The sequence below is a fragment of the Aptenodytes forsteri genome, unplaced genomic scaffold, assembly GCF_000699145.1.
Source record: "Aptenodytes forsteri isolate BGI_AS27 unplaced genomic scaffold, ASM69914v1 Scaffold53, whole genome shotgun sequence".
Classification (NCBI taxonomy): domain Eukaryota; kingdom Metazoa; phylum Chordata; class Aves; order Sphenisciformes; family Spheniscidae; genus Aptenodytes; species Aptenodytes forsteri.
The window spans coordinates 8,588,321-8,601,020 of NW_008795909.1; the positions used below are offsets into that span (position 1 = coordinate 8,588,321).

At 57.5% G+C, this 12,700-nt stretch overlaps 2 protein-coding genes across 2 annotated transcripts in view; one reads left to right on the top strand and one right to left on the bottom strand.

Moving 5' to 3' along the window:
- Positions 1 to 2,449: 2,449 nt before the first annotated feature.
- Positions 2,450 to 11,498, bottom strand: CCDC71 (coiled-coil domain containing 71). The gene is made up of 2 exons (XM_009284411.2): positions 11,303 to 11,498; positions 2,450 to 10,421 (listed from the first exon to the last, which is right to left on the bottom strand). Exon 2 carries the CDS (start codon positions 10,358 to 10,360, stop codon positions 9,167 to 9,169), a length of 1,194 nt encoding a protein of 397 aa, XP_009282686.1. The 5' UTR covers positions 10,361 to 10,421; positions 11,303 to 11,498; the 3' UTR covers positions 2,450 to 9,166.
- The window catches only part of LOC103903248, a 6,066-nt gene continuing 4,850 nt past the window's right edge, over positions 11,485 to 12,700 (top strand). The window contains exon 1 of the mRNA XM_019473423.1: positions 11,485 to 11,568. Within this exon, the coding sequence (XP_019328968.1) occupies positions 11,485 to 11,568 (84 nt within the window). The remainder of the gene's footprint in view (positions 11,569 to 12,700) is intronic.

Here is a 12,700-nt window from a genome sequence, read left to right on the forward strand (position 1 = left end):
GCAGCTGTGCGGGGAGGGACCTGCCCACACCCCACACCTCCTTGTGTGTTGCCTCATGCCGGCTGTCAGCGCCCGGCCTGTGCCCCGGGGCTGTGCCGCGTGCCAAGGGCTGTGCTGTGCCCCGGGGCTCCCCGCTGGCATGCCAGCTCCTACCTGTGCCCACGGGGCCTGCTGTGCCGGGCAGGTGGCGGTGGCCTGGGTGGGCTGCAGAGTCGGCCAGCTCGGCCTGGGCTTGGCTGCTGTTCCTGGAGGAGGGCGGCCAGCGCCTGTCTCCTCCTCCGGCAGCTGTGCCAGGCGAGGGGAGGGACCTGCCCACACCGAGCTTTAAGCCAAGGTGAGGCAGAGGCCAGGTACAAGCCAGCGGTGGCCCACGCACGGCACGGTGGTGCCCCGTGCCCAGGCTGGCTGGGAGCTGGCACACGGCATCCCCGCAGCACTGCCGTGCCCGGTCATGCGGTACACAGGGCCGCCGGAACAGGCAACCCGGCCAGGACTCACCCTGCACCACACGGGCTTGTCTGTACCTATTCAGGGCACGTCTCCAGCAGCGGCACTGGGAGCCCCGGGGCGGCACGGCAGCCAGTCGCACTCCCCCGGCACCCATGCCGGATGGATCCTGCTCCCCTCCCGTGGGCACCATCATGCCCTGAGCCAGGGCCCCACTCACCCTGTGCCGATCGGTGCTGCCTGGGATCCTTTGGACCAGCCGGGCTGGGTGCTGAGCCGGCAGCCCTGGAGCCCTGTGGGGAGCACGGTTGCGCGCCGGGGCCAGGCTCGACAGAGACCTCACTGTCACACAGGGATGGTGCTTTTTATTAGCCAAGGCCGAAGGAAGGAAGAGGAGCTGTGTACTCTCCACGCCAAGGCTGCGCTCTTGCCGCCCACCGGCAAGCAAGGTCACGGGCAAAGCAGCAGCTCCCCAGGCTGCTGGCCATGGAGGTGCCAAAATCCGTGCCCCCAGGGACACCCCGATGCAGCGCAGACTGGTCCCACGTGTCTCGGTGGGGTGAGGGATGCTGTGGGCAGAGCCCTGCCAGCTCCCCATGGCTGTGCTCTCAGCAGGCGCTGGGAAACCCAGAGGAAGGGCAGGGCTGTGCCTGGCAAGGCTCCGGCAGCGCAGGGTGGTGGCCAGGCACCACCACCTCCTCGGCTAGGAGAGCTGGCAGGAGATGAGCTGATAAAGAGCCATTAGCACTGGCCAGCATGTCTGTATCGCAGGGATCTTGCCAAGCAAGCCTTATCTGCTCTGAGGAGATCCAAAGTGGCCTGATAAAGGTGACTGTAACAGGATCTTCAGCCCTGAAAAGCAAGGTAAAAGTGGGAGGGAGGGATCCTCAGTGGGATCTGCGGGACAAGTGAGGTGTCCCAGCCCACGTCCAGGCACCTCCTGGCTCCCCCGAAGGCTGCTCTGACTTCCCACCCAGAGCTGCAATCCTCCCAGCCGCCCCACAGCTGAATGCGTGGGGGTGGCCCCTGTCTGCCCGCAGAGATGACAGAGCCGGGGGCAGCTCCGCTGGCTGGAGATCTGCCAGCAGCTCTGCCACAGCCCTCCATCACCAGCGCTTCAAAGCTGCTGAGCACCCCCCGCTCCCTCAGGCACCCATGGCCTCGGCTCCACCAGCACCTTTCAGCAGCCATTAGAGCACTTTCGCCATTGTCAGCAGATCGAACAGCTCGGAGGGGCGGCAGTGGGAACCGGCAGTGCTCGCCGCTTTGGGGCACGCAGAGGAGGGGCCCCCCAAAGCCTCAGCAGAGCCTCCGAGCTCCTGGGGCAGTCTCTCATGCCTGGCCAGCCCTGCTTGGACCGACTTCAGTGCGCTCAGCGGGCGGCCAACACTTCCCTGAACATCCTCAGCGAGCGGGAGAACCGCTTAACCACTTCCTTGCCTGAGGAACCAGCTCCGGCACTGGAGCTGGTGTTTGCCCGGGGCCATGGTCCCACCACCATTAGTGCTGGGTCAGTGCACCAACGGCCCCGTGGCACAAACCGCAGCTGGATTGCACGCGGGTGAACAACGGCATTTCTGTTGAATTAGCCGGCCGCAGGGTCCCGGCTGCAGAACAGGCAGATCCAGACAGAAGTCGGAGGGTGGGCAGGCAGGCGGGAGCTGGCAGAGCACCTGCCAGCGCAGCGCTGACCCGGCGTGTTTCTAGGAACTAACCTGGAATACGGATTTATGCCAGTTTACACCAGTTCAGCACCAGTGGCACTCATCTGGAGCGTCTCCCATCCTCAGCCAGGCATTCTTTAATGGGGCTTGGGTAACCCCAAACCTCATTGGGGGAGACTGGGGGGAAGAGGTGGTGGTGGTCTCCAGCTGAGCGTGCCCCACGGAGCAGTTGGGCACACAGGAGAGGCCGTTTCATGGGGCTCACACGGGGCTGGGAGCAGGAGCCCTGGGAAGGAGCAGCAGTCTGGCGGGGCCCAAAGAAAAGCTGGATGCGTTGGGCGGTTCTGAGCACCATTTTACTGAAGGGCTGGACACCTGCTAGGACTTCATAACAAAAAGTTCACTTCATTTAAGAAAAAAGACAGTCTGGTTTTTGTCCCATTCCCTCCGAAGAGCGGAATAATACTAACACTGTCTTTTCACTAAACAATGCCATTCCAAAATATACAACACTGAGTGTGGAGCAGCCCAGCCTCATATTAAACATTAAATATTAATATAGCTTCAGAAACATTCTACACAAACAAATGAAACAGTAAAAAGTTCACTCAAGAACAAGATGGTCAGTTGTTGTAAATTCACCATACAAAAGTTTGTTACTCGCCCTCCCGCGGACTGCATTGCTGCTCCCCGGCCGTCACTCAGGACCCCCGAACACTGGGGGATGCCCGTGGCTGAGCCGGCGGCACCAGTGCCAGCCGGAGCAGGTCAGTCATGCTGCGGTGTGGAGACGGCTCTCTTAGAGACGATGGTTGGCAGAGACGAGCACAAGGGGCCAGGCAGTGCCCACCCAGAGCCCCCGCGTCCCTCAGAGCGGCTGCTGTGCCTCTGCTCGGGAAATGCTACTCCTCAGGAGTGCTGCACCGGGAACCAGGCGGAGGGAACGGCGTCACACACCGTGCCTTCCCCGCTGACACTCGTTTTGTCCCGTCCCAGGCCTGGGCAGCGTGGCAGAGCAGGGGCAGGAGGGGAGGTATTTCTGGGGGTAGCTTTGCAGCACCTTCTCTTTTACAACAGCACCACGTGCCTGACTGTGCCTGTGGGAATCACCAGACTCTCACAGGGGCTGCCTGTAGCAACAGGAACGGAAAGGGCTAATTAAGACAACGAGGAGAGAGTCCCAGACGATAATAAGGCCTTTAAGGGACTCCCTGGGGCAAGGCCTAATCGTCCCCGAAGGGGAAGGTATTTCGGATGCTCACCGGAGGAAGTGCTTCCCCCTCTGCGAGGGCGTCCAGAGGGTACAAGTCAGCACACACTGGAGGGGGGGCTCTGCAAGCCAGGGAGCGGCTTACCTTCCGGCGGCCACCCGAGCAGGGCCAGTCTGTGCAAGCGATGAAGGATGGAAACCAAGGGTTAGGAGAGGCACCTGCTCCAAAAGGGCACCCCCTCGCCTGTGCCCCAGAGCCTGCAGCACCAGTGCCTGTGTAGTGCTGCCAGACAGGGCAGGACAGGCTCCGTCAGCCGGGCAGGGACAGAGTGGAAGAAGTGCTACCGGTACGCCACAGACTTGGCTCCTCTGTTTGCAGATTTCCTCCTGCAGCAGAAGCAGAAGCTGGCCAGCCAGGCCCTGCTGGCGTCTTTGGTTTCCCCTAATCCCAGCTTCTTGCTTTTTGACCAGACCTCCTCGGTCTTCCTAAGCAAACTGAGGGGTCTGGCCTCAGCACCACGGCTTTGGAGGCAGCAGCTGGCCAAGCTGCGAGTGCTAGCACAGTCACATCCACAGACAGGGTTCACTCAACACTCAGGGCTGGCTCTCCTGCCTTCTGGGACAAGGTCTCTGCTCCACCAGCCAGCAGGCACTCGGCACCTTCCTAATGGCACACAGCTCCAGGCAGGAGCAGGCTGCAAGAAGGAAACCCGAGCATGGTGCTCTCTAGCACAGAGCCCCAAACACAAGGGCCTGGGAGCAACCTGCCCTGCTGTCCCTCTTCACAGATGGTGCCAGCCCACCCAGCTCACAAAGCCAAGGACTGCAGCACCATCGAGAAGGTGCAAGGTGCCCCAGAACAGCTGTCCTCTCCTCAGGCCACCTCAGCTCCCGGAAAGCCATCCCCATCTGACAACAGGAGCAAATGGGCCAGTGCCATTTTGAAGACTGAAACAGAAACTGTCACTTCCACACAAACCAACCAACCTGCTTGAGTGGCAGGTGCTCCACACAGCTGGGCACCAACCCTGCCAACCACGGCCAAAACAAGGATCCTCCCACCTAAACCTGCCCTCCTGCCCGGGAAGCTGCCCAGCTCGCGTCACACTGTCCAGCTGCAGCTGAGAGACAAACCTGCTCTCCGTCCCCACGCGTCCCTTGTGCTGTGGCCAAAGGCCCAGCTCCCAGCCAGGGCAGGGAACTTTAAACCAAGGAGGAGAGCAGCTGGAGTGGCTGCACCCCCCAACATGCTGGCAAGGTCTGGCCATGAACACAGCAAAAGTCACAAGTGAAAGGGCCCAAATTCTGTGCTCAAGCCCAAAACCCAAAGCCCCCCAGCCCCTCCTGCCACAGCTGGAGCTGGGGGACTTCCACCAGCTCCACCGGTGGAGAAGTGCTGCTGGTGTGCGAGGGGGGCCCGGAGGACACGCGGCAGAACAGGGGCAGCTATGGAGCAGGGCCACGGAGCCAGGTGTGCAGCATCACCCACCTGTGCTGTTCTGCTCCCGACTTCCCTGCGATGCTTTTAGCTGGTGACTGGCTGAATTCTGTGCAAGGAAACACCAGGCAACGAGGGGTCTCAGCCCACCGCCCCCCAGGCCCTGTGAGCGTGAGTGCTGCAGGCTGGGCAGGTGATGCCCTGGTTTGAGAAGTATCCAGCTACACTAGTGCTGACAACACTCCACAGAGCACACCTCCTCCTCGCACTGAAATACCACTAGTGGGCTACAAAACAGGAGTAACAAAATAATCCCTTCTTATTTTGCAGAAAAGTGCTTAAGAAATTCTGTACAAGGATCGCTGCGGCAGCTGGCTCTGGGGGGGACGCAGACAGTTTGGAAGCAGCAGCACCACGCTACATGGCTTGCAGGGAAGAGGCCAAGGAGAAACTTCCCCAACTGAAAGTAGCGGCAGAAGGTGAAATTTGATCACAGTGGACATGAGCTTCAAAACATTTCTACCAATTAACAATGTGATTTCAACTGGTATCCGATGTCAGCTTCCCCTTCAGCTGCCTGCCGGACAAGCTGCTCTCCCCACGGACCTCGCTGACGGATATCTGAAGCATGCAGGAAGCTCAAGAACCTTGTCTGGTGGAGGCAAAGCATAAACTCTTGCTTCTTGGCAGCTGAATAAAAGGAGAAATTATTTCCACAAAGTCAGTTGGAAGAACAGCCCTTTGACCGCTGGCTGAATCATTTCTCGAAGTGTCAGTGGCACAAACCCATGCGGTAAAAGCATTCCTAAGAGAGTGTCCAAAGCTCTCGGCTGTCATGGTGCCCAGGAACAGCATAGGCCAGGTTAGGCACTTGGATGAATTCAAAGTGACTAATACAGAAACAGGTCTGAACAACCTGCATACAGCACGCTCAGCAGAGACCACAGCACTCCAGGCAAAGCATTTCTATGTGCCCTGCCAGTTACTGCTGTGCAGGTCCCTGGAAGGCAAGCGTTACTCTGCTGTCACAGAGTAACACAGGGTGGAAGGGACCTCTGGAGGGAGATCTCTGGTTAGATCAGGTCTTAGGCAGGTCTGGGTTGTTCAAACCCTTCATCTTCCCTAAACACCAGACAGCAGCGTCCACAGCACAGTCCCTCCTGCAGCCTCCTGCACATCAGTGTCGAAGGCCCCAGATGCCAGGAGCACCTGCACCCGGCCACGAGATGAAGGATGGCAGAGCCAACCACCAAGAGGTTGCAGGCACCCCGCCTGCCAGCACCGGATTCCCTGGGAACAGCCGACAGGCAGCAGTTGCCGACATTGACACCAGGGGCTGTAAAGCCCCCCTGTGAATAACAAGCTGCAATCCTTGGCCAAGTTCCCAAATCACCTGCGAGGGGGAAGAGGAGACATCAGGAGGACAGAGAACCGAGCTCCAGCACTGCCCAGTAGCTCAGGGGCCCTGTGGTCTGTTAGAGACATGCAGGAGAGCTGACAGAGACTGGACTGATGACGGGCAAGTCCCCGAGCACAGAGCTACAGGGTGCTCGCTTCCCTGGCAGGAGCCTCAGTGACACAGAAGCGTTTCTAATGCTTGCCTCTCCCTGCAGAGCAGAAGACCTCTTGCTGGTGGCCTGGGAAGGACACCGGGCGAGCCGTCGCCACCAAGCATTTGCAGAACTCAGCTCAGTGCCTGGAAAGGCACGGCAGCACTAAGGCAGTATGTTCTGCTGGATGTGTTAAGCAACAGTACAAGCCAATTCCTTGACTGGCAAAGACCCAAGCTGTGAAAGACAAGAGGTGACAGAGAAGAGTGGGGCGGCAGGCAGCAGCGCAGCTGGGGGAAGAAACACAGCGAAGAGGAGGGATGTGGCCCGATAAGCTGGCCTCAGGTGCTCAGCTTCCTGCTCAGGCTGGAGGAAAAGTAACCTCGACCCAAATTCAGCCCTGTTGATGCACGGTTGTTTTTCCCACCGGAGGCCAGGCGCTCAGCTGGGATGTCTGCGCCGCACGAAGAGGTTCCAGAGACAGCTCTCGGTGCCCTTATATGGGGCTGGGAGCAGGGGAAGCCGCTGAGCAGCCTGTCAGACAGCAATGCCGCAGGCAGGAGTTCAGAGCCCTCCTCGGGTAACAGCCAAAAAGAGAAACTCCAGTGCAAGACTTCAAGACCTGGCATTTGAGAGCGTGGGAATGAGAAAGGTCTGAAGGATGGGGACAAAAGGGACAAAGCAATTTTTGGCCGGTTAACAGTGATGGAGGCTCCCTGTTCATCCAGCATCATGTCAGGACAGGGAACTCTCTGCCAGAGCATTTTAAAACACAGAAGCAGAAGGAAATATTTCCTCCTCCTCTGCAGCCAACCAGCGGCATTCACAGGTCAGTCTCAAACACTGCAAGTTATGATCTCCGACAGCAGCTCAGATACGCACAGTAAAACCACACAGAACCTGCAATCATCCCCCAAGGGAGAGTCTCCACCCTGCCCTACCTGGGCGAGGGGGGAGAACCCCGGCTGTGCCTCGGGACACCCAGCTTCCCTGCCCTCTCACTCTCTCATGAACCTCCTCTCTCCTCTCCGTGCCACGGTTTTCCTCTCTGAGCTGGGGATCAGATGCTGACCCCTTTTACAAAGCGCTGAAATCCAGCCAGGTGCTAGGGAGGGGCTGAAACATAAGGAGCTGGGGCTGGGGCTTCCCTGGGGAGCTCATCCCTTCAGCCAACGTCCACAGAGATTACGAGGTCAGACAACTGGTATTTTGAGCTGGTGAGAGAATGAGTGGATTACCGGCTCACTGCTGCAGAGATCTGAATGTATGGCAGCGTAGAGCCAGGCCCGTGCCCGGCTGGACACTGCTCCCTCTCCCCAAGCCGCCAGGTTCTGCTTTTGCAGCATCCCAATGGAGATCACCGGAGGCCGTCCCTTCCAGGTGACAGCTGCAGCACCGACTGCTCCAGCACGGTGTTTCTCCTGGAGCTTGCAGATCCCTCCCTGCGGAGAGCAGACCCAACCTCCGCCAGCGCACTGCCTGCGTTCCCATCCGACAGCGTGCCCCCGGCACAGCCGTCTGCAGTGGTTCCGCAGTGCCTCCTGGGGACGGGCAGAGCCTGCGCCCCGGGAGCTTTCACACCTGCCACACACCTTCTCGCAACATCCCAGATGGCACGGCAAAGCTGTCACCCACCGCAACACGGTGCCGATCTCCTCTCCTACTGCTTCGCCCCCACAAACTGACAGAAAGAAACCCTCTAAGTGCTGGCATATATCCTCTCAACCCTTCCGCTTTTCTTCTTTAACTCAGGCTCAAATACCCCACTGAGCTCTGGGACCGGCAAGATGTATCTAATACATTCAAACACAGCCTGTGTCTTCTCTACCGGCACCTAGAACCTGCTCCTGAAACACCCAGCAACAGCAAAGCAGTTACGTGGTGGGCAGGACACTTTATGCAATTCTTATTAACAACTCCAGCCCTTCAGCTCTAACAGTCACAGTTCATGTTCTACGTTTGCACGTGGGGTACAGGAGAGCGGAGCGACACCGGGTGCTGAGGAGGAATCGCTCTTTGGAGGCAAACCCCTACCATGAGTTCAGAGCTTCTGCTACCAACAAACAGAGGAGGCACCTACAGATGTCAGGCAGACTTGGAGGCAACAGCCCCATAACACTCCCCCACTCTTATGCAGAGGTAATACCGAAAATATTATTAAAACTATAGTCAACTATCAGCTGGTAATTCTCCAAGTTGCTTGGCATTTCTGGAGACAAACAAGTGGCTATAACTCTGCCTGCCTCTGAGCTGCTCAAGAGAGCCCAGAACAGACAGTCACAACACTGAACCACAGAGAAATCCTGGCACCTTTCAACAAAAGACTGGCTGAAGGAGAGGGGGAACAAAAGCTATCGAACCCAATCCCAGAGGGATGGAGGAAGTGCATCTTCCCACAGTTCCTAGGTGATATGCACATATATGGATATATAGATATATAGATAATAAAGTTATAAAATTTGATCAAAATAAAACCAGTAAATGTACAGCTTGAAAAAGAGCAGTATCACAGTGCATCAATGTCATGAGAAAGGCCCGTGTTCTCCCCCTGCACGAGAGCGCAGCCTGCCACGTTCAGAAGAGCGCCCACGGGAAGCGAGCCCTCCGACCTGCTCGGCTCGCCACGGGTGAGTCACCGTCCCACGTTCCTGAACAGGATTTTGTATTTCTGCAGTCAGTTCTGCATAGCAGTGGTAGACAGGCAGAAGCAGCGCGAGAGCAGGCTGCTCCGTCTGCAGGTTAGTCGACATATCGTCACCAGGCACCAGAGATCCAGAGTCGCTCTTAAACTTCTCCACGCTCTGGTGCCGGGCTCGTATTTACTTACTTACAAAAAAAAGTGACAGAGCGAAGAAACTCAGGGAACACTGTGAGAGTGGGACAAGGGCTGAATTCGGATCACGGGGGACAGGTTGACCCTAAGAATCTTCTGTGCTCTCCTCCTCACTTCTTCGTCAGAAGAAGAGTTGCCCACCTTGATGGCCCGGAATTTCAGCAGGTTCAAAGTGCTCTGAGCCCGTCGAGATTTATTTCGGACAGGAATGGTATTTGCTCTCTTCCTCTGCGGTGCTTCTCTTGCCTCCGTAGCTCTTCTCCTCTTCTGCCCAGCACTCTCCCGGTAAGTGCTGCTGTCCTTCCACTCTGTTTTTCCCACCAGAGGTTCCTTATTTTTGATTTTCAAGGTCTTGGACTGCTGTGCTGTGGTGCAGCCCTGGGACGAGCTGCCTGTGACTCTCCCATTGAGGACTCCCGAGGCTTTGCAAGCATTGCTCTCCTGCAGCACTCCACCCTTTGGTCCCTTCAGGAGATTTAAAGCGAGGGTGGCAGAATCCGGTGCTTTCTTTATCAAATGCTTGTACCCCTTACCTTCTGTTATTTTAGCGGCCTTGCCTGAAGAAAACTGCCTCGGCGGACTCGAAGCCTTGAGGAGTTTAAGGTCCGAGGGCGAGATCCCAAGACGCCCCCGTGTGTACTTGGACTCCAAACGGGACGCGGTAGTTTTCAGCGGCACCAGAGCTTCCAGAACCACCGACAGTCTCATGGCTGGATACACGTCAGGATACATGCTTGTAGGGAAGCCCACTGCCGCGGCCTTGGACGTGCCAGATCTTGTCTGCTTCAAGGAGCTCAAGAGGAGATTTGTGGAATCCCCTTTAGAGACGGGCTGAGCGGAGACTTTCGAAGAGTTCACCGAAACGCTGGTGGGCGAAGCAGACACCTTTGCCGCAGCTGCAGTGTTTCGAGCCGGACTCTTAGCGGACTCGGCGGCAGCGGCGCAGTTGTGCGGGGTGCTGTCTTTTGTTTGGCTAGGTGTGTCTGCCGTGCACGAGCTGTACCCGTACACATCCTTACTCCTCAGAATTGTGGGCTGGTAGCCCTCCTCCTTCAGGCCCTGAATGAAGGCCACCAGCTGGGTCTCCGTGTCCGAAAGGTCCTTGGACATCGGGTTGAAGACTCGGAGGGCTTCCTCCAGCACTTTCTGTCCTGCAGAGGAAATTCTCGACCAGGAATGGACAGCTTTTTCTTCCACATTGTTCACTGCAATATTCATGGCATTAGGCAAGCGGGCACTTCAAAAAGGTCCAAATTACTGGAAAAACAACCCTTGACACCTCAAAAGGAGAGAGAAGATAGTTAGCTCACAGCAACTGAAATCATCTTGCATTTTTAAGCGGGGACCTGAAACCATTAAGCCCAGGCATGGCTACTCACAAACATTGGGTCGGATTCTGGGCATAACCCAAGTCAGAAGCATCATGAACACAATCCTGCCGCTGACTGATCCCTGCAGTCAAACTAAAACATTTCTCGCAGAAATATCCTCAAACCTAAACAAAGATTTCGGGCAATCCCATCCAACCATCCCAAGATGAAGGGTTCCAATGGTTAACTCAGTGACATCTGCAGCTCGTTTCCAGTTTCAGTTTGACATGCCCCAGCTTTGGGTAACCAGATCTCATTTGGCCTTGGTAAAGCAGCCCTTCATTGAACCCTCTCCCTGCACACGCACCGAGAACACCACGATCGAGCCACCTCAACACTAAGCAGCCTGAGCACCTCAAATCTATCCCAGCGTCATGTTCAATTTTCCAGCTTCCTAACTGATTCTGCTCAAAAATTGATTCTGAGTCCCTGCCAAACTTGCAGCATCCTCCCGAAGACCTGACAGCAGAGCTGGAGGCTATTTCAGTTGTGCTTCATTCATTCATGCCGAATGCTGTGGCAAGGCAACACCGCTCCTTGCTGTTCCCTTGTTTGAACAGCGGTCTGCATCTGCTGTCACAGCAAACTTGTGTTGATCCAAGGGCACTCGCTGCCAAGTGAGGAGGAAGCAGGAAATTCAAGCAGGGCGGCATGAAGGAAGCACACATCACTGGGGCCAAGTGTACAATGGCCTGAGGGACAACACTCGGATCATGCTCAGGGCATTACACGGCTGTCTGCCTGGGACAAAAGCACTAATTATTGCTTTAAATAAAAAAAAAATAGGCACCGAAGAGCAGTCCAGGCAGGACTTCGTGATGCACCCGGGAGAACTCCGATCCTCTCGCGCTGAGCCGGTGACCTCGCCAGCTCCGCAGCTGGACGCTGCGCCAAGAAGTTACAAAATCTTTAGCTTCGTTGATACCTCTCAAAATAATAAGAAAGATTCAGTGAAAAATCCTTTTCAGGGAAATGTGGAAGGTGTTGGAAACGCGGAAGGTGTTGGAAACGCTATCGGAGAGGGCAGTGCGCAAGCAAGAAAGCTGTGATGGAAAAGTTAGCGCCTGAGCAGAAAGAGCAAGGAACTACTTGTGTCCGACGGAGTGCCAGCCCCGGACCGGCGCCCCGTGCCGCTGCCGGCTGCACAAGCAGGGAAGAAACACAGCCAAAAGCAGCCGCAGAAGGGGAAGCACAGGTCAGCGGGGGGGGTAAGAGCCTCCGCATGACAGACTAATCTCAGTCAAGTGTTCTGCAGATGTCACAGCAGAAGAGGGATTTGGAGGAGGATAACGTAGTTGCTCTGTGACACGTGGGGATCTCCCATGGAGGAGGGGAGGCAGGCGGGGAAGTGCTCTGACAGAGCCGCAGCCGGCATCATCAGCCCGCGGTGAGATTTGCCACCTCCGAAATGAACAAGCGGTAGCAGGCGCAGCAAAGCCAGCGAGGCTGTAAAGCTTAATCCCGAGCTGGTAGAGAGGGAGAAACCAACGGAGAAGCACAACTAACAACATGCTCTCAACGGGCTGGAAAATGGATCATCTTCAGGCTGCAGCAAGCCCGGGAACAGCCGGGACACCGTAAGGGATATTCTGATGTTGAACGGAGCAGCTGTGACATCTCATCGGGGACAGGCCATCTCAACATCGATCCGCCTGGTCTTGGTTTGCGCAGTGCAAGTTGTAGTAGGAGCGAAAGCCGGCCACAAGCAGGCACACCCCCAGCCAGCCTGCCCTCCCAACAGCACGTCTGTTCACTTGACACGTTACCGGGAGACGTGCCCTAGCTAAAGTGCGGTGGGGCCACAGGCCCGCAGCGCTCCCGGCACGGGTGCAAGCACAGCACTGGCAGGACCCTCGAGCGACGCCGGGCCCGGCTGTCCGGGAGCGGAGCTCGAGGAAAGGGCTCTGCGGTGCTTCTCCGGGTACACCGGAGGGGCAAGCAGGCTGCCGGCAGGGCCCAGCCACGGGGCTGGGGCAGCCTGGGGAGATGGAGGCTGGCGTGGAGACCCAAGGAGGGCTCGGTGGGGGCCGCCGGGGCGGGCAGCCCCCCGGCTCAGCCTCTCCTCCTGGCCCACCCCTCGGTGGAGGAGATGCCCCTTCCCGAGCGCCCGTCCCTCGCTCCCCTCACACGCCCCTCCCCAGGCTCGGCCCGGCAAGGAGGGGCCGGCGGGAGCCCTGGCCGGGCGCCC